At 36.5% G+C, this 26,986-nt stretch overlaps 1 protein-coding gene across 7 annotated transcripts in view; it reads left to right on the forward strand.

Moving 5' to 3' along the window:
- Nucleotides 1–26,986, forward strand: part of HUWE1 (HECT, UBA and WWE domain containing E3 ubiquitin protein ligase 1) — a 220,624-nt gene that overhangs the window by 108,563 nt on the left and 85,075 nt on the right. For all 7 annotated transcript variants that reach the window (XM_081761380.1, XM_081761379.1, XM_081761384.1 and 4 more), the window contains 14 exons: nt 957–1,079; nt 2,830–3,061; nt 4,581–4,703; nt 4,906–5,133; nt 6,556–6,714; nt 7,285–7,467; nt 7,830–7,967; nt 9,889–10,089; nt 14,341–14,508; nt 16,334–16,674; nt 18,288–18,528; nt 21,279–21,435; nt 23,690–24,120; nt 26,544–26,747. In XM_081761380.1, the coding sequence (XP_081617506.1) occupies nt 957–1,079; nt 2,830–3,061; nt 4,581–4,703; nt 4,906–5,133; nt 6,556–6,714; nt 7,285–7,467; nt 7,830–7,967; nt 9,889–10,089; nt 14,341–14,508; nt 16,334–16,674; nt 18,288–18,528; nt 21,279–21,435; nt 23,690–24,120; nt 26,544–26,747 (2,929 nt within the window). The remainder of the gene's footprint in view (nt 1–956; nt 1,080–2,829; nt 3,062–4,580; nt 4,704–4,905; nt 5,134–6,555; nt 6,715–7,284; nt 7,468–7,829; nt 7,968–9,888; nt 10,090–14,340; nt 14,509–16,333; nt 16,675–18,287; nt 18,529–21,278; nt 21,436–23,689; nt 24,121–26,543; nt 26,748–26,986) is intronic.

Below are 26,986 nucleotides of genomic sequence, written 5' to 3' on the forward strand. Positions count from 1 at the left end.
GCAATTCCCCATACTCATCTTATTTACAGTCTAGCGTATTAGAACATTATTTATACAAAATTTAGAGGTTCTGCGCCTTGTAGTTTTGAAGATCTCGTGAACAGCAAAAATGATTTTAAGCACCCGTCCCTCCCCCCTTAGGATATGCAATGCCAAAAATCACTGCAGCCTAGAGTGCAAGATGATCATCTCCACAAAATTCCGAAATTCTACACCGTATAATTTCGGGTATCTGCCGAACGCAAATTATGATAATAATAAATAAATAAATAAATAAATAAAAGTATTTAAACCCTCCCCATCCTCCCATAGAATACATAATTCCCAAAACTTTGTCTTATTTTCAGCTTAGGGCGCAAGGAGAACTTTTATAGGAAATTTCAGAGTTCTACCTAATAGTTTCAGAGAACTGGCGAACGCGCACACAAAAGTAATTAAGTCTCCCATTCTCCTTAGGATATGCAGTTTCCAAAATCTCGCCTTATTTGCACCTTGGGGGTACAAGATAATAATTTTTACAAAATTTCAATGTTCTATGCATAGTATTTTCAGAGATCAGTTGAAAAGTGAATCAGTCAGTGGATTTACTCGTTTTTATGTAGACAATAATTATTGCTTCCGTGATTATAGGGCAAGGGAGAGGAATTGGAACTATGAAAATTTCAATTGTTGCATAATTCGAAGCGTACTTTCAATTGGAATTCAGTGAACATTTTAATGGCTAATTATTTCATATGGTAATTGCATCACGAAAAACAACAAAAATCGTTTATGGTTTAAACGGGGTTAACCTACCAAAAATTATAAAAATCTGTTTAGCGATCTTTGTGTGATGCTATATCACACACACTCTGTTACTTCACTGTTTTATTTATGTCAGCTCACTTTCCAGTTAAGTGAAATATTTATATATTTCTTTTTAAGAATGGTAGTTTATGAATGTTTTCCTTTCCTAGGTTAACATTCCTGATTTGTTCTTTGGGATTCACATCCCCAATGCTGTTTGATGAGAAGAAATACCCTTACCATTTGATGCTGCAGAAGTTCGTAAAACTGGGTGGTGAAACAGCATTTTTTAGGTAAGTGTTTATAGGAGACCTGTATCTTGATAACTAAAGATTAGATTTAAAAAAGGTGACTTGTTCCGAGTAAGCACTAAATAAAATACTTAATAGGAGAGAGAACCTTCTATTTTTTTTTTTTCTGTGATGTCTGCTTGGGGGCCGCAATGGCTCAGTGGTAGAGTGTTTACCTTTGGTACATGGGGTCACGGATTCAAACCCTGCTCGCGCCAAGTGAACTTTGTGGTAGACAAACACCGTGTGCATGTTTTTTTTCTCGGGATTCTCCCGTTTCCTCCCACTTTCTTCATTCCACCATTTTATTCATTACTCATCATCATTATTTCCTTTAGCCTAACCGGCATATCCGTGGGACGTAAAACTTTTTTTTATGTCTGCTTATTCAGGATGATTATAAATTGCTAACTTCAGAGAAGGTTGAATTGAACTTCAGGATTTGGAATGTTTCATCGTTGTATTAGACAATTTAGAAACGTAGAACTCTTTCAAACACGTGTGTGAAAATAGATATACATTTTAAATTGTCCTAGGAAAGTCTTGAAGTATCTGATGGAGAGAAATGTAAAATTAAATTTAAAACATACCCTTTCCATTTCCAAACCCTACTGAAATCATATATATTGAAAATCTTTATAGGATTATTTAATTGTACCCACAGTTTGCTGATATTTATTTGTGTTTTGAGAATTGCGGTGACGTAGTCAGTAGGAGTTCTTACTAACTGTACGGCCCGAGTTCGATCCTTGATGAGACAGGTCTCATTCTCTTGTTCTATCTTCGTCCAGTGGTGGACAGGGGCTTATTCAGTTTGTCAATGGATATGTTGGTCAACCTGAGGGGATAAAGCGCCCGGAGTGTATTACTTTCCACATCACCTCCTCTGTGTACTGAACTAGTGAAATATGGAATTGCCTGTGCTTTATCTTTTTCTTGAATCAGGAGAGCAGGGAGGGTTACGTTTTACCCGTTAATTGAATAAACTCTGTACAATAAAATAAACTGGGGAACACCGTAGTCTAATGGTTAGAGCGTTGGATTCATGTCCGCGTGGTCCCAGGTTCGATTCCCGGTCGGTGCTTCCAATTTTCGGCGTCCACTTGGCATCGTGATGCAAACTGGGGAGTCACGCTCTTGTTGCTCACTTAGTCACATCAGGTCAGAGGCTGTAACTCTTAGCGAGTTGACCTAAAAAATGTAACATTCCAAATCTGTTAAAATCAAGTTATCCTAAATAATGTTAAGTAAATGTGTTAATGAATTCTATTATTTGGCCTTCACTACTCCTTTATTTTCTTGGCGCTATTAAATTTAGCAAGTAATTAATGACTGCAATATGCACGTTATTAGACACCGCAAAATTTTATGAAGCCATCCCTTAACTAAATGGTTAATGTTCGTCACATTCCACTTTAACCTGTAAATTCACATCTATAGCTTCAGTGCAGAAAAAGGGCATTAAACTGAGATCAGCCAATCAAAGTAGTCTTTTATCTTGGACAATTTGATATATTTGTATTATGTTTTGCCGATCCTAAGTGGTGACTGTTTAGATGCAGCCAACGTAGAATTTCTGCGTTTCGTCATAGAATAGAGTAACGTATTTTGCATTTAAAAGGCTCAAGGTATTTGTAATTTGGAAACACAAAAACAATTTTTAAAATTATTGGAATGTGTGATGTTTTTAGTCTGTATCAATAACTTAGCATCTTGTTTTTTTTCTTATTCTCTTGATTCTTCTTTATTTCAGAACATTCAGATGGGCATTGTCTGATGAATTACTTAGAACGCAGATACCTCACGGTAATCTGAACGAACTTCCCGATGTGACTGTAGAATTCCTGGATGCATGGCTGTTACTTCTGGAGAAAATGGTCAATCCCAAAGCTATCCTTGAATCACCTCATGTAATGTCTACGAAGGGAGCAGCGCAAGTGATGTGCAAGTTCGAACCTCTTAAATACTTGATCAAAATACAGAAGGTGAGTATAAATTAAATCTCTTTTTTTCTTGCTTTCTTTTCGGAGTACCAGTTAACTTAAAATATTTATTTGGAAGTCTTATCACAGAAACTTGTTACATTCCAGTACAACAGCACGGATAGTTAGTTGTTTTGTTTTAAATCTTTTTTAATGAAGTATAATAATCACTATGACATTTGACTGTTTTCAGATGGGTACTGCTAGAAAATACTTGATTTTTCTTTCTAAGTGAGTTTTGAATGGCCTATTGAGTTCGTATCTTTCCGTCCTTTTATTTTATTTTCTCTTTAAAACCAAAGAGACTGTATATTGTACGAGATCAGCCAAACTAATCCGATCGGATCAAAGTTGACACATTGGTACACCATGACCTGCTATATACAAGTGTGTGAAATACATTGTGCAGGCTTATGTTTCCCTAGTTACAGACTATCAAATTTTATGTCAAAATTTAGAGAACAATTTTATGTCATAATTTAGAGAACAACAAATATATGTACATCATCCGATCGGAATCAAATTGGGCATGATGGTAGACCTTGACCCTTTATAATATGGGTGGTCAAATATTGCGTCATATTTTTGGATACAAGAAACAATACACCCAACTCATCTGATCGGGATCATACTTTGCATGGAGGCAGCTCGTAATCTATTTTATTATCGTATGAAATAAGTTTTGGAAGCTTTGGGTTCTGATGTTACGAGCAATCGAATACCTAAATATAATAAATACAGTTTACATAACAATTAAACGTCAGTCGTGGATAGATAAATTAAAAATCAGATGGAAGTTTTATTTACAACTACGCGTATTTCACTTGTCTTCGATATTGCTTGTGTAGAAAATTATAGCTTTTTGTTATTTTTCATGATTAATTGCGGTGTTGAGTGTACATGTCATTTTTGTAGAACACACGTTTTGCATAACAAAATCTGGTGTGAGCGGTCCCGGGTCTGATTCCTGGTGACGACACTGGATCGAAAATGTGTAAAAGCTTTTTTATGCCAGCAATCCTGAGTGAGGTTTTCTGAATTTTCCTCATTCATACCAGGTAAATGCCGGGAGGGTATCTAACATATTGGTCCCAGGCCGCTTCCTTCTTTCCAATCTATTTTTCTTCCCTTTCCTTGGATAGGGTGATTGCCAAGGGACGTCATTCCTCATACTTGACGTGCTAACATGGCCATAGATGCCGAAAGCCCAGAAATCTAATTCCTAAGTGAATGCATAACATAAACTAACTTATGGCAATAATACAAGTACATAGATTGGACTATTAAGGTAGTAACCTTATACGTAAGACTTGCAAGGTAGGAGTTTGTATATAGAAGGAATAAGAACTAATTAAAACAATTTATTTCATATCAGGAGTTGTCATGAGAAGAAAGAAATTGAAAGCCACTGAATAGATGTAATCTTTTGTCGTAGTTGTTTTCGTCATTTTGAAAATAAAACCTTTAATTCTTGTAAGATTATATACGTTCATGGGTCTATTTTTTTTTCTTAATTTTGCAGGGTGCTTTCGAGGCTGTTATGATTTTGTGGAGGCGACGTCCATTCAAGTCCTATGGACAAAGAATGTGCGAGTCTATGTTGGCCATTTTCCGACATATCCTGGTGGGAGAAATGATCATCCAAGTAAGTATTACGTAAAAGATAAAAATAAAGTTACGAATTTACAGTCCATTGAAAAATTCTTTCAGAAAATGATTACTTTAAAATATATAACAGTACAGACGCAACATGTATGCAGTTCAGTGAATTTATCGTGTGAATTTGCTAATGGCCATGTACTAATTTTTGTGAATTCAACTAAAGTAAGCTTTGTATTTTATTACAGGAAAAGCTTGCAAAAGACAAAGAAAATATCAGTGAAGGAGAGTCAAGTACTTCAAGCCGCCGACAAGAGGATGCTGAACCAGAGGTAAACCCTGATCATCTTCAGCAACTAATGGATATGGGTTTTGCTCGAGAACACTGCGTTGAGGCGTTATTACACACTCCGTCACTCGAACAAGCTACTGACTATCTACTTAGTAACCCATCGCCTCTTGTGAGAACAGCACAGGTACGTTATTACCACAAATATTCTATTGAGAACTTTGCATGCAAATTCATTAATTCAATTATAGAAAAGTAATATCCACTCACATGCCAAAAGAATTTAGTGTGTGTAGCGTGAATGTTTAATAAGAAACGCGACTATACTTGCAGAGAGTGCATGCGTGTACACTTTATATTATCCCAAGGAACAAAATAATTGCTTTGGAAACTTTTTTTTAATTGCAAATACTTAAGATAAAGAAACCGTGACAAGATTAAGGGGTTTCTGCGTTTCATACCCAACTGTTATATCCTTTTGGTAATTGAGTGCTACTGCTCTATGGGAGAGCTCATTCGTGGCTAAGCGGTTAGCGTACGCGCCTTTGGCGTGGGAGACCCGGCGGGAGCTCATGTGGTTCGAATTCTACATTGATACTCGTAGGATGTTTGAGGTACGGTAGTTCGAAATTTTCAGTGGGTAGAATTGTACACGAGTTAAAGAAAACGTGGGCATCATAAAATTTTCTTATTGCAACCCATGATTTTAAACTTCATAGTTTCAGATATGTGGCTTATAAGACAGTTGGAAGGCTTTTTTTGTAACATGTACATCGGTATTCAGGTCTTCCGATATGTAATAGCATATGAAATTTGATCATAACATAACTAGGATTAATACGTAAGGAGGGAAAGAGAGAGAGAGAGTGTGTGAGTGTGTGTGTGTGTGTGTGTGTGTGTGTGAGAGAGAGAGAGAGAGAGAGAGAGAGTGAGAGTATGAGTATCTACTGTATACGTAAGGACAACTCCGTATTTCATTGTAACAATGACATTACAAAGAATACGTTATGCATGAGGTGGAACAAAGGAATCTGAGAAAAGGAGACATCGAAAAGAAGGAACTATGAAAAAGGACCGTGTAACACAATGTACTTTTAACATAAGAAGACTATATATGCTTGAGCGGATCACTTTATAAGACAGGGAGGGGAATAAGACTATTACGCTGTCCATCACAAATTCCACTCTTTACTGTATTTTTTTTTTCTGTGCGTAAACATTCAAAAATAGTTTAATTCAGTGTTTGTTTCTACCACTTGTACGTTTCGTATAAGCTGGCTGAGTGGGTTCAAGCTATTTTTAGGACACCCAACCTCATCGCCTCAAATTTTCCAGAGATCCCTTTGATGGAAGTAAATGTCGGACTAGAACCTTTATCGAGTTCTGTTCCCATTCTCTTCCGCTAGACAGTGTGATCAGATGTAACCAGTCAGTCATTGACTATAGCGTAAAAATTTCAAGATAAATATTTCTGATAAAGAAATGACCCTATATTTCCTCAGTCACCACTCATCCAGTTAAAATTGTTGTACTTATTTGACTGTATCTCTAAAACACTTTGATCACCTACAAATGAACAGAAAGTACATAACCCAATTCCGTTTTCTAGACCCTTTCTATGGATTTAGACATATCAGAGGAGGACCAAATGGTTCGAGCCATTGCAATGTCTTTGGGAGAATCATGCTCGAGTGAAGAGACATCATCCAAGAAAAAGGAGGATGTGCACCACGGACCAACTTCCCATATACCGGAGAAAGATCCCAAAGTAAGTAGTATTTTGTTAAGAAGATTCAGTTCAGTTGTGTGCAGTTAAAGAGAGTAAAAATATCGCAAGTCTGTAAGTTAACTGTGTTGTATAGATTTTCTGTTTCAAGTCTTAACGTTCTTTTAATTCTAGGTGATGGACTGACCAAAGTAGAACGTCAGTATGAAAAATTTTTTCTATACCACTTCCTGTAAAGCTAATAGTTATTGTACTGTGTGATCTTAAAAGTAAATTTCGTTACATAATACAAAGTCATAACTCAGAAACGGAGTCTGTTCATATTTTCCTTCACGTAGACTTGTTCACTTTTTTCAGAGAACACTAAAAATCGGAAGATGAAAATACCATAATTCGATAGAGCATAGCTAAAAACGTGAAATACCGTTTTTAAAATTTTCTTTATTTTACTTATTCAGATTTACAGAGGGGTGTGCGGGTGGTCTGGAACACCCAGTGTGTATATATATAATCTTTCTCTTATGTAATGTCTTACGTAATGCCAGTAATTTCTTCCAAGGAAAGCAGATATAAAATATACAATGGTAGTAACATCTGTATGTTTTCTTTCAGAAATACGAGCCTTTGAGAAAGGAAGTGATTAATGAGTTTACGAAAGACGTTTTGAGCGGTTGCTTTGAGCTGCTTGATATGCTACCCGAAACTGTGTACCGCATCTGTGATTTACTGGTTACAATCGAAAGACGGAATGGTTATAACTGGAAGAGGGAAATGCTGATGCAGTTGATTGATGAGGTATATATTCAGCGTTGAATTTTATATTGTCTTTTACTAAACATGCAGTCCATTTGTTATTGGAATTAAGAGCAGATTTATTATTGTAAGATACAAACAAAGTATTCACAGTTACTTTTCAAATTGATAATAGAAAAATGGTTAGCGTACTCGCCTTCGATGTGGACGATTCCTGAATGGAACTCATGTGGTTTGGATCCTACGTTAAACTGTAGATCTATGTTTTATCTAGCCTTTGTGTTGAACGGAACGGTAAACTCCAAAATAATAGGAAAACTTGGCAAGGAGTCGCAAATATTTTTGAATTCGCATTTTGTCTAATAAGTATTGGGTTGAAATTGAAAATAAACTTTTTCTTTCAGGTATCTGTACATCTGGATTTGTTAGTGAAGCTTGCAAGCATAAGTAGAGAACCTCAAGTGATTGTAAACAAGCTGGCAAACTCTGAAGAAGCCCAGAAGACTGCTGGAAGATTGCATCTCCTAACTTTGCTCTTTGATGTGAGTATTAGTTTTCGTGAAAATCGTTACTGTTACAGCAACCACAACTCGGAGAAAATTGCTGATAAAAACAACTATGTTGAATGTCTTCTCTGTATGCTCATTTGTATCCAATGCTCATTTGTCCATACATCAGAATAATTATTTTAAAATACTTAGAAAAGCAAGTTAACGAACTAGAACAACACACAAAGTGTAATCTTAGTTATAGCGTTGATTTTTTCATGTGGTGAAGTTTGCGGCCTCGTTAATTACTCATGTTCGCATTTGTAATGAGGAAACACCTAAATGAACTCAAAGATCGTCGGTAGTATATCGTGTTCTCTGTATCAGTTAAAAAACTGAGAACATCCAGTTTTTAGAATTAAGTCTTCATCCCGGCGAAATTAAAATACCGCTAATTTTACAGTAATTATGTGATATCTTCAAATAGATAGAAGATAATCGAAATGTGGAACAAGACCGCCCTAGACAATATTATTTTGCGTGAGGTACCGTTATCACGACTCACTTATCTGCTTTCGATTTTGAGCCATTGTGAAAATCAGTATTTATTTTCGCGTTTCTAAACAGCTGAAAACGGAAAGCCACTAGGTGACTTGTGATAACGGTACCTCACGCAAAATAATATTGTCTAGGGCACTCTTGTTCCATATTTCAATTATATTTTATCTATTTGAAGATATCACATAATTACTGTAAAATTAGAGGTATTTTAATTTCGCCGGGATGAAGACTCTTAAGTATTGCAAGTAGTCTCAGGAAGTAGAAAATTTGTCATTCACCTTCATATTAATGAAATAATCGTATTTTATAAGTTATTGCCGGAAATATAGAGTTGATGCCTAAAATAAAAATAAATAAAGAAATAAGTAAAATAGTAAGTTAATTACTAGAGACCGGATGTTTAGGCACTAAAAACCTAGAAAATAGGCAGGCAAATAGGCACTAAAATTTTTAAAAATAGGCAGTAAAATAGGCAGTAAAATGTAACTCGAAATAATGAAGATAAATACTCAATATAATTAAAAAATAGTTTCAAGTCATAGATAATGTTCAAAGAATATAGAAACATACTTCTCTGTTAATATCTTCTTTTATTGTGTATATAAAAACGAAGCTTGTTATGCATTCCATATATACTGGGAGAACCTGAAAGATGTCCACATACGTCAAGAGGTGATTCATGGCATCAAAAAAAAGACAAAAAGTCCTTTTGCATGTTGTTGAATTCCATGTCGTGTAGGAGTGACAAGAGGGCGAACTTGGAATCCAAAATCAAATCCTGACAATTGGAACGAGACATAAAAGTGTGCACATACTTCGGGAGGTGATTGGTGACATTCAAGAGGACGTTTTGTCTTCTTTTCATGTCACGAATCACCTCTCGAAGTATGCGCACATCTTTCGGTTTCGTTCTAATTGTCAGGATTCGATTTTCGATTCCAAGTTGGCACTCTGTCACTTGTACATGACACGGAATTAGACAAAATACACGAGGACTATTTGTCTTCTTTTGATATCACTAATCATTTCCCGAAGTATGTGCATATCTTTGAAGTTCACTCTGTATATATATTGCAACGTACCACGTGCCTGTGTTTACAAACACCTAATATACACATATATTTGTGTATTATTTATGTTATATAAATTACATTTTTCCAATGAAGGCTTAATTTGAAGAAAATGCATAGAATAGGCAACATTAGGCACTAAAGCAATTATCTAGGCAGTAAAGGTCGAAATAGGCAAAATAGGCAAAATAAAATTGACTTAAATCGAAACTGTAACCCCCCATATAAACTTTAAAATGTTATTTTTGATCATATCTTTAATATTAAAGAATAGGCATTTTGCCTAACATCCGGTCTCTATTAATTACTTTATAAACTATTTGAATACTGATATTGTGTTTCAGGAGATGAAGGTTCATTGTGGTGTGGCAGTGTATACCACGCACTTATTGCCACAGCTTGTGAAGTTGTTGATGATCATTGAGGAAGCCTTGCGCAAGGCGACTGACAAAATTACACCCAAGTGGGTAGCTCCTCTTCTGCTTTTGCTGGACATGTATGAGAGGATATCGGTTTGTACGAAGAGGAAGAAACGATTACTTCAGGTAAGTAAATTTAAGAAAGCATCATTTGTATTGTTATATCGATAAGAAATTAGAAAGTTGAAAGTTTCACACTAATTTTTCATATTGTAAAATATTGTCTTAGAATTTTTTTTTAAAATCATGTTTGGGTGTAGATGAGGCTTCTTATAACTTTAACCTCGAGATATAAAACGAGTCGAAATAAATAAATCAATCTAAAGAATGCGGTATGAAGGTACTGAACTCTTCTCATTAATAAATCTGTTCAATATTTTGCACTGTAGTAATTAAAAAATAAATCTCCTGTGTGAAAAAAGTCTGATACTAACAAAGCTAGAATAGTGGTTGGTCTAATGCGTTAGGTTGGCGATCTGAAAACAGGCGTGTAAGGAGTTTGAATCCCATTCAGGTCGAGGTCAATTTATTTACATTATCATCATTAATTTCTCATAATCTGTAACTGAAAGGCAGGAGTTGTGGGACATAAAACTCAAAAGTACAATATAACAAATCACAGACATTACCGCTTCTTTCATTAAAAAGCTGTACACTGTTAGTACCTACACAGAATGCATTTACAAAACTGTGTCCGCATTTTCACTATGCTTCTATAATTATTACCAAGAGTGATCGAAAAGCAAGGTTGCAAAGCTTGCAGTGAAACGTATATATATTATTCCATACAAACAACACAGCCAACAGATAGTACATCCATTAGGTTATTTTTCGACAGTCTCCATATCTGTTGAGGCACTTGTCGCATCGTGGGATAACTTTGAAGATTCCCTCTTGCTAAAAATTATGTCCTTCCGTGTTCAGTCGCGTTGTCACGAAGTATTTCACCTCCTCGTCTGAAGCGAAGCGACGGCCTCCTGGTGCTCCTTAAAGTGTGGGAACAGGTGAAAGTCGCTATGATCCGTCTGTTGTCCGGAATCGACTCCTCCACGCGACTGCGTTCAAATCTGTTGATTCCGTGCTGGGTCGGCCACTGCGCTTCTCGTCGGTGGCGTTTTCTCTACCGGACGCAAACTTTAGACACCATTCTGCGACATGCTGACAAGACACTACAGTCTCCCCATAAGCCTTTACCAGCTACCAGTAAATTTCAGCCACGGTGACATGTTTCTCGTGCACAGAAATCGAATAACTGAGCGGAATTGTTCGCAAGACTAGTTTTCCAGGCGAGTCGCTATTTGTGTTTATGATCTTTCCTCGTGTATACATAGGATGGATAAAAAGTAGTGGCAACACTCTTCTCACGGCAGAGAGCTGTGTCTCAGCACTACAAGAGTTCTTAGCTGTTAAGGGAATGTAAGACGATGAAGTGTCGTGTGTCGTGACGATTTTGTGTTATTCAGTCAAAAGCAATGGTGGTGTAAAATGGAGGAGAGTAGAAGCTCCATAACAAATATGTTTTGGAAAGACGAATAACGTGGGTGGATTAAGATTGAAGTGGCACATGGGTGTAGTAGAGAACAATGTTTTCTGGGACTTCGTAACTACCTTTTCACCAAAATTAAGAGACAATTTCTCGGAAAGCACTACGACACAAGAGAAACTATCATCCGTGTCATATAGCTGTCTTTGTGGTACATCGCCAAAGATTGATGGCTTGACGGAGACGATGCCTTCCACATGTCTAGCAGAGTGTGATCGAGATAGGAGATCATTACATTGAAGATACGTAAGAGGTGTTTTTCTATGCACAAAGTCAGATATGAATAATATAAGAATGTTGCCATTACTTTTTATCTAGTCCTTGTATACGGAACAAGGTAACGCATATCAAACCGATACAATCAAAATTCGTATCAATTAACTGTAATGATTTTAGATTTTAATGTGGAACAGATTGCTTTCCGTCGCCTTAAGATGATAGGTAATTAGCAAACATACATGCTTGGAATAAAGTTAATTTGTATCTATTTAGTGCTTCACATATCTATGCTGGAAAGTAAAGCGACAGGGGGAAACATCTTACGTATTTCTTTCGTAAGATGGATTAAAATGAAACTTCGCCTCACATATTGCAGCAAAAACTGCTTATGTAAACACATGCCTCATGATTAATTAACAAGGTTTGAAGTTAACACTTACAAATGTTGCAACTCAGTAATGCGAAATGATTGAATCATATGTATGTTTGGTTTTGCTCCTTCCGTCACATCTTGTGTGGATTTAGAGGAAATTGTGTCTGATGCATGATTTTCGTATTGTCATCCTTTCAGTGTAATCAAAGTGATGTAAGTAGTAGAATCTCATATTTACTAACGTCCTTAAATCGTAAAGAAAATATTGGGAGGGAGGATGTAATGCAATCTTGTTATCAGGTGAGTCAGTGTATGAACAACCGCAGAAATTCATGTTAAAATATATGTGTCGAATACAAGGCCGTGTTTCTATGAGTGAAAGATTGACCGTTCGCGTTGTTTTTTAAAGTGTTACAGAATTTTCGGTGAACCTCGCACACGCTGTTCCTGTGTAAGTTTTATGCGTATGATTACAAACTTGATCCCCCCCACCCCCTGAACTTCATAAAACCTGTATGTGCTACGCAAGCTCCTAAAAGAATTCATAAAACCGCTCAAATCATTCTGACCCACCCAGTGTAATAAAAATATATTGTTCGGACCTTTTAATGTTTATTTGTAGTTGATCATGTATGATATTGTGATAAACCATGATGTAACATACCGAACGTTGGTTGATTGTTAGAGTTTAATGGGGAATGGTAGATATTGTAATTAGAGTAGACATAGTGTAATTACAGTTCAAACTTACAATAATTAGTACATATAGAAGTAACATGTTAGTTGAACAATTGATGCATGCATTTATTATGAGTAGATGTAACTGTAGACTCAGCTTGTTTAAATTTTCTCATGCTTAAACATTTATAGAATGATATGCACTTTTGATTTCGACTGATTTAAGAGTCATACCGTATCACATAAATAATTCTGAGTGATTTAAATTATTGCAGTGTGGGTTTTTAAGTCTTATATATATATATATTGAATAGACAGCATTTACAGCTTTAATTCTATTGGTTTGTCGGAAAAATCATGACTATTTTTGCAACAGCTGGCTCTAGTTGACTTTTGGAACTACTTAAGTCATTGATGTCTCTGTTACTGCTGTGTAATTTGACAGGTGACAGTTGTAGCTGCATTAGGAAAAGAGAAGAAAAAAATAAAAATAGAATTCGATTGAATTTTGCAGATTTTGAGAAGTTAAATAAAGATAGAAGACCAAACTGTACATTTATGCGTGAGATTTTACTGTTTTATTTTCCGAAAGTGAAGAACGCGCCTCAGGCTCGTAAAAAGTTAAGTTTACTATGACAATACTGTACAGCAACATCAGTGCCAAAGATGTTTTACAAAATTCTTTGTGATTTTGATCTTAAGGACGCTCCTTGATCATGGAGGCTTACAGAGATCGATCGATCAATGATGATGATATAATAAAGGCATTGAACAATTCATTGTTACACGATACGAGAGATTACAGAAACATTACACATAAATCATTCAAGCTTCATTTGACGTTGCTTATAGACATCTGCGATATGCTCATTAAACGTGAGAAAAACACTCGTCTCTTTTCAAAAGGATTGATTACCAGTGATGAGTGGATGGTTTACAACAATGTAGTATGCAAACTATCTTGATCCTGAAGTGATGATTCATCTTAAAAGACATCGAAAGTAGACAATCATCACAGGAAATTATGCTTTCAATGCCGAGGTTTTTTTAACTGTTACCAAAGAACCAATCATTTTGAATGTGTACTGTTGGCAAGTGGGCAGTTCGAACGAATCCATCAGCCAAAAATATCCAGCGTTCATTAATCATAATGAAATTGTGTTCCATTAAGAACGCGGAACAACACGCAAGTTTTATCATCCGTGAAAAATTGTTGGAGTGTTTGGGATTTTTGGGATACCCAGCTGCCTTGCACCGTCAGATTTTCATTTGTTCTTCTCTTCAAAGCTACTTGAGTGGTATAACTTTAAATTCAGGTTCTTCTGTGGACTAGGAATTACAAAATTCAGTGAAAGATGGCCAAAAGCTTATAGAACAAACCTGCCAATTTATCATTGTTCTTTATATATATAATCAGAAAAAAATTAAGTAAATAGCTGTTGAAAAGCAGAAAAATACCCCATGACTTTTCCGACAACCCAGTAATATGAAATTAAACAACCTACAGGTTGTATGCTAAAGTAGATTGTTGTCCAAATGACAATACGAAAACAATTTATTTTAGATAAGTTCAAGATACTTCAAGTGGTACGACTTGAGTACTGGCAAATGGTGCAATTACACTGGAATGAACAACAAGTTTATCAATGACGCCTACTGGAATGGAGAAAACAGCGTGCGAATACTTACTGGCCGAAGGCGTTATATCATCCAGTTCAATACAATGCAACAAGTAAGTATTCATAAGCAGATAGTTTTGCGCTTTTCTGTTACTAACATGGTGTGTGATGCATGTTCAAATTTATATAGAAAAAAACTAATAGAAATTATTTGTTTTAAAAATTGTTTAGTAATTACTAGCTGTGTGTGTTAAATTGTTTTCAAATCACCTAGTAATACTAGTCAATTGGGAATAGATGTAGTTGGAGTGTTTGCGCTTAATGTGTGTAAAGTTGTACTTCACACTACACCGGTTCGTAACTTATCGTCTATATCAATTGTAAATTCCTTTTTATTTATTTACTTTATGCTGTGTTCAGCGCTATCTGTAGTGTGAAGTATGAATTAAATCAAATGCTGATACGTTATGCAATACGTTCCAGGAGGAATGTTTGCATAGGTGTTCTCACCAGATCTCTTGGTAGCTGTAACGACAATCAGATACCTTCTATCCCACGCAGTTAGGTGTCGGCAAGGAAGATTAGAGGCAGAAGTTCAGTTCACTTTTACTGTCTGATAATCCTTATTCTTTATTGGTGAAACTACTAATTACATGAATGTAATTGTACTCAGGCAATCAGTCAGATGAATTATACGTCTCAAACGTTTGGAGAACCGACAACATTCCTCATCGTCTTCAGGGTAAAGTATGAGAGACCAAAAAAGAAGCCTTTCTTATAGTATGCTGGCTGCCACTCCCTTCCTTGAATCCTGAAGACAGAGGTCTCTCATACTTTATCCTGAAAACAGAGAAGAATGTCGGTTTTCCAAATGTTGGACGACGAAGAACTCGCCTGGCTGATTGCCAGAGAACAAATATATTCATTATGATATCAGGAAAGCTTCAGTTCTTACTAATTACATGTTTTTATTCAGTGTGTGTTAAGCTACGTGAACGTGAGTGGAACTTCTCTAACTCATGTCGAAAATGGCCGAGCAAGATTGATAATCTGGTCTTTCAAATCTTGAAATTAGTAGCTAGTGTGAGTCATCCGTAAATAATTAGTTATACTTTCGATGTATTATTTATTTGGTGTGAAATTTTGAAGAGATCTAAGTTAGATCTTTAATTATTTAGTGAAAACAAATTAGAAACAATGTAGGTTCCATTTTGCTACATTACGTTTCACAATACTTGTCATGTATTTTGTGTCATTTTATTATTGTTTCTGTCTGTAAAATTTGACCTTAATATTTGCCATGGTTCATATCCAATGTACTTTCAGTTGTTACGTTGAATATCTTGTGTGAGAGATTCTCGTCTTACAGAGGTAAAATTGCAATGCATAAGCCAAGGAGGAGTAATTAGAGCTCATACTGAAATTTTTGTACGAAAGAAGTGATAAAAATATTGTTCAAGCATTTCAGTTATATGTTAGATTTAGTCTAATTTTGGAGTCTAGTTTTGTTACTGTACCCTCAGTGTGTTTGTTCACCAGTATGTTACGTCATTCGTCTATATCGCGTCATCGTTAGTTATAGTCCGATTTGTTTATTTTTTATTTTATTATTTTCTATTTGTATATATTTTGAATCATTTTTTTGGATATACAATAGTAACAACGAAAAAGGACATGACGGGAGCCATCGATATGCGTAGATTCAAACCTTATACTATGAACACTGAAAGGCTATCGTAACTGTAAAAGTTTGATATATTTTACATTTAAATAGGGTCTATTTTGTTGTTTGTTGAGTAATCAGAGCTCATGCTAGTTTTTGTACAAAAGAAATGATAAAACAGTTGTCTGAATCACAATACTCGTAGATGTAAGAAGAGTGGTATGCGTTGATTATTAATAAATTGGAAAACACTGACAATTTTATTTTCTCGCCAGGTTAATGAAGAAAGTGGAAACCGGCGACCAGTGGCATTAGGATTTGTAAAACCTGACCCGCAACGTGAAGTGGATTCAGGAACCCCTTCGAGCAATGAAGAGGATTATGGATGGGAGCTTGCGGAGGTAGATTGCATGGACGACGACGATGATGATAATGGTGTTGAACAATTACAAATTGAACTGGGAAGGTTAGACATTCATGAAAAAGACCCAGCACTTGTAGATGCCTTTCAAATGGCCAAAGAGCTTGAAACTGTGGGACTTGTGAAAGGCAAGAGAAAAGAAGTAACTGTCGTTCTAAAGGGATTAAATTCTGAACTGCGGTGTCTGATTGTGAAGTAAGTGACGAGTTTTAATTTTGTTTGTGTGTGTGATGAGTTTTAGGATATATATATATATATATATATATATATATATATATATATATATATATATATATATATATATAGGGTGATTATAAATGATTCATTCGGTTTTAAAATGAAATGTGCCGAAAACTATTAATACAATATATTTGTGCTAATGATTAAATGAAAGAGCAGATTTAAAAGTTTATCATATTCGTAATCTTAGCTTGTGGTGACAGATGGTGCACTGTAGGCCTAATTTCCAAACTAGCGTCTATAAAGCAGAAAGCATTCTGTGTTTTGTAATATGAGGAATGTTTTCCCGCTTTACTGTACAGTGTGCATTCCGTAGACAGTTTGCAACTGCACCGCCAGTTGCAGTATTGCCAGTCTGCAAAGTATTCTCATACAGTATTCACAATTTTAAGAACAGTGGGTGTCTTTGTAGAAGGACCTGAACGAAGAACTCTCACGCCGTTGGAATGGGAGATCTGCTGAAGATGACTCCTATGACCACCTAGATCTCCCACTCATAACAGTTTTTCTCTTGAAGGCAAGTAGAAGACAGTGTGGTGATTGCATTATAACTGCATTGACGACTATTAATTTCATATAAAAGAATTTGTCGTGTGACGAAGGGAAGCCCCGTCAAACATTGTAACAAGATGTGTGACACTTGGACGATTTCTGTATATTTTCATGTGTAATTCCTTATTGTATGTGTTACACATTTTTAACACAGCCCTTTATAACCCGATGAATAATGTATAATCACCCTAGATAGATAGATAGAAAAAGGATATTGTTCGATAGATAGTATATAACAAACATGTATTCTCCCGTGTACTTTATTATGCTTGTTTTTGGTAGTTGTGCCAGGCTCACTTTCAGCTGAGGACGCAGTGTTGGCCTATCATCATGAAGCTGTTTAAAGATGAGGTGCCCTCTAGTGCAAGGGAGCGAAATTCCATTATTAATGCAGTCGTAGCAAAATATTTTTTCTGTATTCTTCAGATATGACTTCTTTATTTTCAGAATGTGTACACAACCTACTACTTGCATGTATTCACTGCACTGGTTTTGTATTTTATGTAATGTATTACATTGTAATGCAAAAATATTTAACTTCACAGAATGTAGTCATTGAAATTTCGGCATTCAGTTTTATGATACTTCTTTTTTTCTCGCAACAATTGATTGTGATACATTAGGATCGTTGTTGGCACAATGATCATCTTGCTTTATCCTGCGTAATGTGTATTCAATGAATCTTTCTTCAATTGCGTAATTTATAATTGTATATCATTATATGAAATTAATTTCGATTAAATTACATTAGCACCTTGAATAGAAAATTACTATAAGAGAATGTTGTATCCGTCAATTCGTAATTTATTCCTCTTTACATATTTTATATTTGTGATGAAATAAATCGTGTAATATGTACTGATGTACTGTTCACTGTTTGGTCAAATGTCTAAAATTTCTTTAAATTGATAACAATTTATGTTCAAATTTTCATATTTATTATTCCATGAGACAGAATAGTCCGTAACAAAGCATTTGAAAGTGTAAAGGAAATTAATGATCCTTTTGTTCTTTAGATCCTGTGTTGGTCTGCTTGGTGTTCCTGTTGATAGAGATTCTTTACACGCGGCTATGCGAATCTGCCTGCATTTAACTAGAGACTATGAGAGCGCTGAGATTTTTGCTAACGAAGGAGGTGTTAAATATTTGCTGCAGCTTACCCAGGCTTCGGGCTTCACTGGCTTCATCAATTTGTCAACACTTCTTATTCGACACGTAATTGAAGAGCCGAGTACTCTGAGACATACGTTGGAAAAGGTAAGCAAACTGTAGTTTTATTATTATACTAGCTGAATATACCCATTCTTCGCATGGATCAGATAAAATATCTATGTAAACAAACTGAACAGTGAAAAGAAATATCCGTAACTTTCAATTACTTTTACATATCCCGGTAAACGCCCCGTAGACCCCCTGGTTCGAATTTTTTAAAAAAAATCCTCTGGTACCCAGCTGATGGGGACTGTATTAGGAAGTCAATGTCTGTGGGAGTATCACCATTCATTTCAACGACCGCGAAAACTATGGATTTGACACTAATATCGGTCATTTTGGATTATTTTCGCATGTCACGATGACCCCTCTATTATGACCCTCGTTCCTTAGCTGATGGGGGCTAAATTTCGGAGTAAACGCGATCTTGAGTTTCACCATTGACCTCAGCAACCGCGAAAATTATGGATTTGACTCTAATATCGGTCATTTTGGATTATTTTTACATATCTCGGTATCTTCCCCCCCTCCCGGTGACCCTCGGCCCGCATAGAATGGTAGCTGAATTTGCAAGTCATCGCTAATGGAAGTGTCACCAATGATCTCATCGACCGCGAAAACTATGGATTTGACACTAATATCGGTCATTTTGGATTTTTTTTTCCATGTCTTGGTTCCTCCCTCGCGGTGCAATCGAGTTTCACCATTGATCTCAGCGACCGCGAAAACTATGAATTTGACACTAATATCGGTCATTTGCTACTACTTTTGCATGTCCCGGTAACCCCCCTCCCCCCGGAGATCCCCCTGGTTCGAAATTCGAAAAAAAAGAAAAAAAGAAGCTTCGTCTTGGTCTGGGGCCTGCATCAAGGTACTCGTAACCCAAATTCGGTTACTCTCGGTCCACTCATCTGATCCCCAGGCCTTGCACAGAAAAACACACAATCAAACTCTGTTTATTTTATTTATATTAGATTTCAGAAAACATATATATTATTTGCTGATTTTCCGTTGCTTAAGATAATAACAGACCTTATAAACCTGGGGAAATCACAATGATTTCGCAAGAAAGTCAGAATTCAAAAGAAATTTTATTTAAATCCGTATCTAATCTTTCAGAGATCACTTTTCTACAGTTTCCTAACTGTGCAGTTTTTTTATTGTCTGATAAATTTGGTCGTCAAAGTGTTATCAGTTTTTTTAGGGTTATTCAAAACCAAGAAAGCAAAAATAAAAGCTACATGACTTTCCGCACAGTGTAACAATTCTGATTATAGTCATGTCTAATTAAAGGTTATTATGTTTGGTCTAGGAATTAATTCGTGCGGTTGGTACGCACACATTGAAGCTGTAGTACAAACACAAAATACATAAATACCTTAAGAAAAATATTGTCCATCGCTAGCCACCACTTTCGCCCATCTGTCAGGCAATGTACGGATTCCGTGGCGAAAGAAGTTCTCATCCTTGGAAGCGATCCAGTTAGAGACCCATGTTTCGATATCTTCTGAAGAAGTAAACCGCTGTCCAATCAAATCGTTGTTCATGCAATCGAACAAGTAGTAGTCCGAAGGAGCAACGTCTGGTGAATACGGCGGGTGGGGTAAAACTTCCCATCCGACATTTTCTAAATAGGTTTTGACCGGTTTTGCGACATGTGGGCGAGCGTTATCATGTTGAACAATAAGTTTATCATGTCTGTTCTCCCATTCTGGTCGTGTTCTGGCCAGAGCTTGCTTCAAACGCATTAATTGTCGTCGATAACGTTCTCCATTCATAGTTTCACCCGGTTGCAGCAGCTCATAGTACACCACACCTTTCATATCCCACCATATGCACAGCATAACCTTTGCACAGTGAATATCTCGTTTTGGTTGTGATGGACCTGGTTCACCTGGTTTCACCCAGGCCTTTTTTCGTTTAGGGTTCTCGTAATGGATCCACTTCTCATCACCCGTAATAATTCGATGCAGAAACCCCTTTCTGCTCTGTCGTTGAAGCAGCAATTCGCAAATGGTTTTTCGTCTTTCAACGTCTCTGTCTTTCAATTCATGTGGAACCCAATGTGACATCTTTTGAATCATTCCCATGGCTTTCAAGCGTTTGGAGACTGTTGTTTGATCAACGCCTAATGCTGCTGCAAGTTGTTCCTGCGTTTGACACGAATCCTGCTCGAGCAATGCTGTCAATTCTTCGTCTTGAAATTTTTTTGGCTGTCCAGCTCGCTCTTGGTCTGCCAAGCCGAAATCACCACTTCTAAACCGTGCAAACCACTTCTGACACGTTCGCTCAGCTAGAGCATGGTCACCATACACTTCCACCAAAATACGATGACTTTCAGTCGCACTTTTCTGCATGTTAAAGTAATGCAGCAGGACACCCCGCAAAAACACTTTTATCAGGCACAAATTGCGCCATGTTCACTTAACTACAAACTGGTGTTGTTGACGCTTTAATCCACTGCCCTATACTACGAACGATACGCGATGACAGGGGTTTGCAACACATGTGTGTATACACGGAACTGTGGGACGCTCCGTTCGTTGCGCCATCTCTTGTCCACCCGCACGAATTAATTCCTAGACCAAATAGTTTGTATGTAAGTTCATTTTAGTATTGAAATGATGCGTCTAATAGTATAATAGTTGAAAAAACACGAATTAAGTCAGACTTGTTACACTCATTAGTAAAAATAAATAAATAAATTTACTATATACAGTAGTTAAAAAGATATCGAATCCTCAGAATCTAGTGTGATGTTATATGTAAGATATTTACTTTTTAATTTTTTGCAGGCCATACGTTCCAAAACACTCCCAAATATGCCACCTCAGTATAAGGAAGTTGCCTACTTGTGTGAATTATTGTCAGGAGCTATTTGCAGAGATGATGAAACTTTCCTGGATGTAGCTAGACAGATCGTCCGTGTCGACTTGAATTCTCTCAGAGGAAGTAAGTATGATGTCCAAAAGTAAAACTAATTTCAAATCATGTGTACCCTTTTTTCTAGTTACGTTTCTTATGTGTTTCTGCTTCACTATGTCTTACAAGAGCAGGACAGGAAGGGGCAAGTGTATGGCTAAATGGAGAGAAAATAGAAGACGTTCCCCTATGTAGGATGTCGGATATCCTTGGACGGAAGAAGTGAAAAAGACGTAAGTGCCAGAATAGCACAGACTAAACAACCATTCAATAGAAGAGGACTGCTAACATCAAGAAATGTGTTGTTGGACGTTCGAAAACGATTATTAAGACCCTGGTATGGAGCGTGGCGCTTTACGGATCAGAGACGTGGACATTGAGAAAAGCTGAAATATCCAAGCTGGAAGCATTTGAAATATGGTGTTAGCGAAGAATGCTGCGCATATCATGGACTGAAAGGGAAAGGAATGAAGACGTACTAAAGGAAGCTAATGAAGGACGATAGATCATGAAGATAATAGGAAAAAAAGAAACAGCATGCTTGGCCATCCTATTCGGCACTCCAATTGGATCACCGTGCTAATAGAGGGAAAGGCAGAACAAAAACCAGGAAGACTACGACCAAGGATAGTTATATCTAGATGCAGTTACAAAGAAGAAACCTTATCAAAGTATAAAACAGCTCTCCCAAGCGAGAGAAAAGTTTTTAATTTTAATGTTGCCCACTAACCTATGGTTGAGGTGAACAAGATGATGTGTTACGATAAGCATGTACTCTTCGGATTTGTTTCCCTTGACTACTATGAATTTTTTGTTTACCTGTATTACTAGGTAATTAACCCCTTAACTTTAAAATATCGAAACTCTGATTTTTAATTCTTATAAACAATTAAAATCCCGAGAATACACGAGCATCTTGAAATGTGTAAATTCTGTTCAGACCACGAATTGGCATCTTTTGTTGTATGGTGCCAGTAGTTACGTTTTCGTCTTTAAGATTGTAGCGTAGCGCCACGCTGATAATGTTCATTTTTACAATGAGCATGCTGTTACTAAGTGCGAACGTTAAATGCGGAATTTAAATCATTGACAGTTCATTACGTGTTTTCTGATTTATTTTTCTTGGTTGTGTGGAAGAATTTACAGTTCATTAACGTAGATCTACAATACAGCAGATCAGAAAGCGAGAGTACTGTCAGAGGCATAGAGAATTCGAATATTCTTGGAATTGAAAGAGGCTTATCTTCAAGCATCGTAAATGGCACAAAATGCGTATAATCCTGCACAGTTTTTTAGTGTTCTCGGGGAGCTCACTTCAGGAATAATTTTCCAGTCTATGTATCCATATGTATTTTGACAAAAGAAATATATTTAGGATTTTGAATTTACTTATTTTTCAAGTATAAACTTGGGCATAAGCTGGAAAATTTCAGTTTGACAAGGACCATTTTAAATTTTTATTAGTTAAAAAAATAGTTTTAATTTTTACAGGTCTGTGGGAAATGAATGGTAAACTAAGGGTTTAAGAAACTGCTTGAATTAGTAAGTAGTGAACTGCGAAAGACAGACCGACCTCGCATCGATCACTTGAATGTGCACCATGTAGCCGGCCATAATCCCTCGTAAGCTTTTGTTCAAAAATATTACTTGTAATTGACAGACTACACTTGTAAAACAGAAGACATTATAACAATGAGGAAGTTATGGTGATGAGTTATCTAGCTCACTTTGATATACTTTGATGAGTACATAATGTTTTCTGAGTAACTTCCTTTGTGTAGTTGCATGTAAGACCTCGATGAAAGTACCATAGAAAAGCAAATAAATTGTTAAGATCCACCGCTTTCATCTTTCAACAAAATATGTATTTTTACTTATTTATTTATTTATTTGTTTATTTTCATTTTAGGAGCGAGATACGCAGAGTTGAAAGATAAATGTCTTAATTTTTTGTAGTCACGTATTTTATAATTTCATGGGGCACGGTAGCTCAGTGGTAGAGCGCTTATCTTTGGTGTGCGGGATCCCTGGTTTGATCACCGGTCAATTATTAATTTTATTTTGTCCAAAGAATTAAAATAATCACGACTATACATTTTCTAGTTACCAGTAACCTGATGCATTGTTGTGGACTGGCAACAGCGCCAGAAACCGTTTACTTTTAAGCTGCTAGGAACACATGACAGGATATTTTGTGTATAAAAATTCTGTAACTGAATGTTATAACTCTTGACTTCCTATTTTGGACACACTTCTAAACGTGTTAATTCTGTCATTTTTTCAGCCGATGAGAATGACCCGAGGCTTATCTGTAAGTCCTTACCTCAGCTGCCAGATGCACCGATCCCGGTTTTGTCTGGTACAGCAAGAAAAGTGATATGTGATCTGTTGGATGCTTTGATTGTTCCTGTGCCTGGAGAAGACGAACAAAGTGACAATACTAACAGAGCCGGATCACAGACGTCCACACCAATGCCTAGCGTAATTGGTCGCAACCAAGCTACAAGTTCCGGATCTGGCTCTTCTCTTCGAACATCGGAAACTCAGATAGGAAGAAGCGACAGCTCTATAATACGTAGCGAAAGTCGAATACCGAGAGTTGAACCACACATTTTGAGAGGCTTACCATCAACTTCAACAGCCTATCGTTCGTCTAGGACCGAACTACTACGTGATCCATCAAATGACCTTGTCAGTGCCGAGATCGAGTTCCAGGTACGTTTACATTTCTCTTTCGTTCAGTAGTTGTATGGTACATTAATAATTTTGTGATTATTTTAATGTGGAAGCCACGCAAGAAAACCCAGGGCCGGCCCTAGGCAATTTGCCGTCCCCTCTTTCTGCAGAAAGAAGAAATCTTAAAAGACACGATTTTAAGTATGTTACGCCATCATAGTAAAGTGCACTCAAAAATCAGACAGATCTAAACACTACAAATACAATCTCGTTATATCTCCTTTTTTTTCTTTCTTTAATAATCTATTATGTTAGTGAAAGATAAAGCAAACACACCTGCAGAGGAAATATGGCAGTCATTTTTATAGAATTTAATATCGAGTTTCAGTCTCAATATATCAGTTTGCAATTCTAGTGCAACTAGCTCTTTTACCTTTATTTCCTGATTTTCCTTCTACATCTGTTAAAAAAATATAAAAAACTTCCCGGCAGGAGCTAATGTGGTTCGGATTCCACGTTAATCAGTTGTTCCCGTCTCATATAGCGTTGCTGCTGAAGGGACGTTAAACTCGAAATCAACTCAACTCAACTAAAAAACAAAAACAGAAAACCTTTATTTCCACTTCAATGATAAGAAACTTGTTTGTGACAAAGACTAGAATAGTTTTCATATCAAAACTGATAACTAAGTAAATGGAACAGATGTGCCCTGTGACGAATGGTGCTCACATTGAATAATTGTAGCAAAAACTGTTTGAGTTGTGCTTTCATTTGATATATTATTTATAATCGTACGTTAAATGTAATAAATACCACGGATATTTATCTTGAAGCACTCTGTATTTAATATCGTATAATACATAGAAATGCAGAATAGAACGCTTTTACAACATACCCTCAAAATGGCTACACTGTTCATGTCTTTTATTTATTTATTTATTTTTTAACGCGTTTGATACTACTTGGTGGAACTTCCGTACACTGAAGTTGTTGGCCTCTGTCGTAATACTTCTCTTTAGGTCCTCCATTGTATGCGAATTATTTGTATCCACCAACCATGTGCAACAGCCGGCCCCCGGCCTATTAAGCCCTTTAATCTGGCCCACCTGACTCGTTATTGAAAATGAATTTCTTACGTAATCTCTTAAACTGAGCTGAAGGTCCTTGGATAACGAATATTCACCTTGAAAATATCCTCCATGGTGGAACATCAGTGTAGAATGTACAACCGAACATCGGCAGACTGGTCAAGTGTTGCACTAAAAGGATAAATAGATTTTTCTGCTTTTCTTTGGTAGGTAAATATTTTGGTTATCGTATAGCAACAGTTTTTATATTCCTGTGATATTAGTGTTAACGATTTTATAAATTGAATATGGCTATTCACTTTTTGTGAAAATATACATTGTCTCGTACAGCCCTCGACGCCAGTAAGTGCTCTGTGGTAGGCCCACTCCTTGTTCCAACTTGCACATGCCTGGTATACGCCCTTCCGTTAAGGTATTCAAAGAACGAAATCTGCGTGTGACTGATGACTGCAAACTTGTATTGGTATGCTAATGTTTTTTGTCAGACTCCTTCAGTTCCTGTGCAAAGAGAACATAAGTACGGTGGCAAATTTCTATATTTCTGAGCACTTCCGACCGGTATTTATGATTATGCAGATAACCTTCTCAGGTTTTCTGAAAGTGAAAGCGATCTGTCTCCCAAAAAATTGGCGATTAATGTCATTATTGTCAGTGTTAAAGATTGTCGCATACGAACACTTCTGTCTAAAGTTTTCTGCAACACTTGTATAAGAACGACTAGTGAAATAATGTTCAACAATGAAAATTAGCTGCTCTTTAGAAAATGATGTGTCCCGAGGAACGCAATCACAATGGCAGTAAAAACGTCGTATGACCGTTATACAACATATACCGTGTGTGTATGCACGTTGTTAGTACTCCTACAGTGTTATCTACTGATAGAAAATATTGCACCTGAAAGTAAGTTTATAATAATACGTTTCCTTAATGTGCGCGGGGGTGCCCCTAGCTTAATGGTAGAGCGCTCACCTATGGGGCATGGGCTTCCTGGTTCGATCCCAGCTCTTCCCATGTTGTCTTTGTAGACAAATATCATGTTTGCGGGTTTTATCGGGGTATACCTGTTTCCTTCCACTTTCGTCATTCAACCGTTATCGTCCTTCTCGTCATGGGTCTCCTTTCAGTCTCGATACATAACCGTGGGACGTTAACTCAAAAAAATGTGCAATTTCTCGGTATCTCGTTACTAAAGTAACTTCTGTAAGTTGTATATGTTTCTGTGAAACCAGCAGTAACTAATTTAAACAGATTGTACTGTTTATGACAAGACACCAGATATAATATATATAGATATACATAATATGTAATAATTTATATATTCTTTTGTACTCATGTATGTGCGTGAACTAAGTTGACTTTTATCTTCATTAACAGTCTCAGGAGATGGATTTGTTGAGGAAATCCAAGGATGACCCGAATTCAACTTCGAAGATCAACGAGGAAGAGAAGAAGCGGCCTTTGCTTTCACGATCAGCTATTCTTAAATTGCTCTCCGAAGCAGTAAGATCATATGCTGGATGTGCGAAACTTATAACAGAGCATGTATATTGTGCGAATGAGAGTGAACATATTACTGAGGTAAGTTGTTCTAGGTTTCAAATGTAGTTTTGCTTGTAAATTAGATATGTCATAGAGTAACTTTTGTGATAGAACAATTGTGAAAACAGTGCATATGAGAGTAAACAGTTATAACGAAAAAGAAAAATACAGTGGCGAATTAAGATGGAGTAAAACCATATTTAAACATATAGTCCATAATTTTTACGTTCATAAGTTACTTTAAGAGAGGTTGCTCATACTTGTACCCTATTTTAAAA

The sequence above is a fragment of the Thermobia domestica genome, chromosome 6 (assembly GCF_964235325.1).
Source record: "Thermobia domestica chromosome 6, izTheDome1.hap1.1, whole genome shotgun sequence".
NCBI lineage: Eukaryota > Metazoa > Arthropoda > Insecta > Zygentoma > Lepismatidae > Thermobia > Thermobia domestica.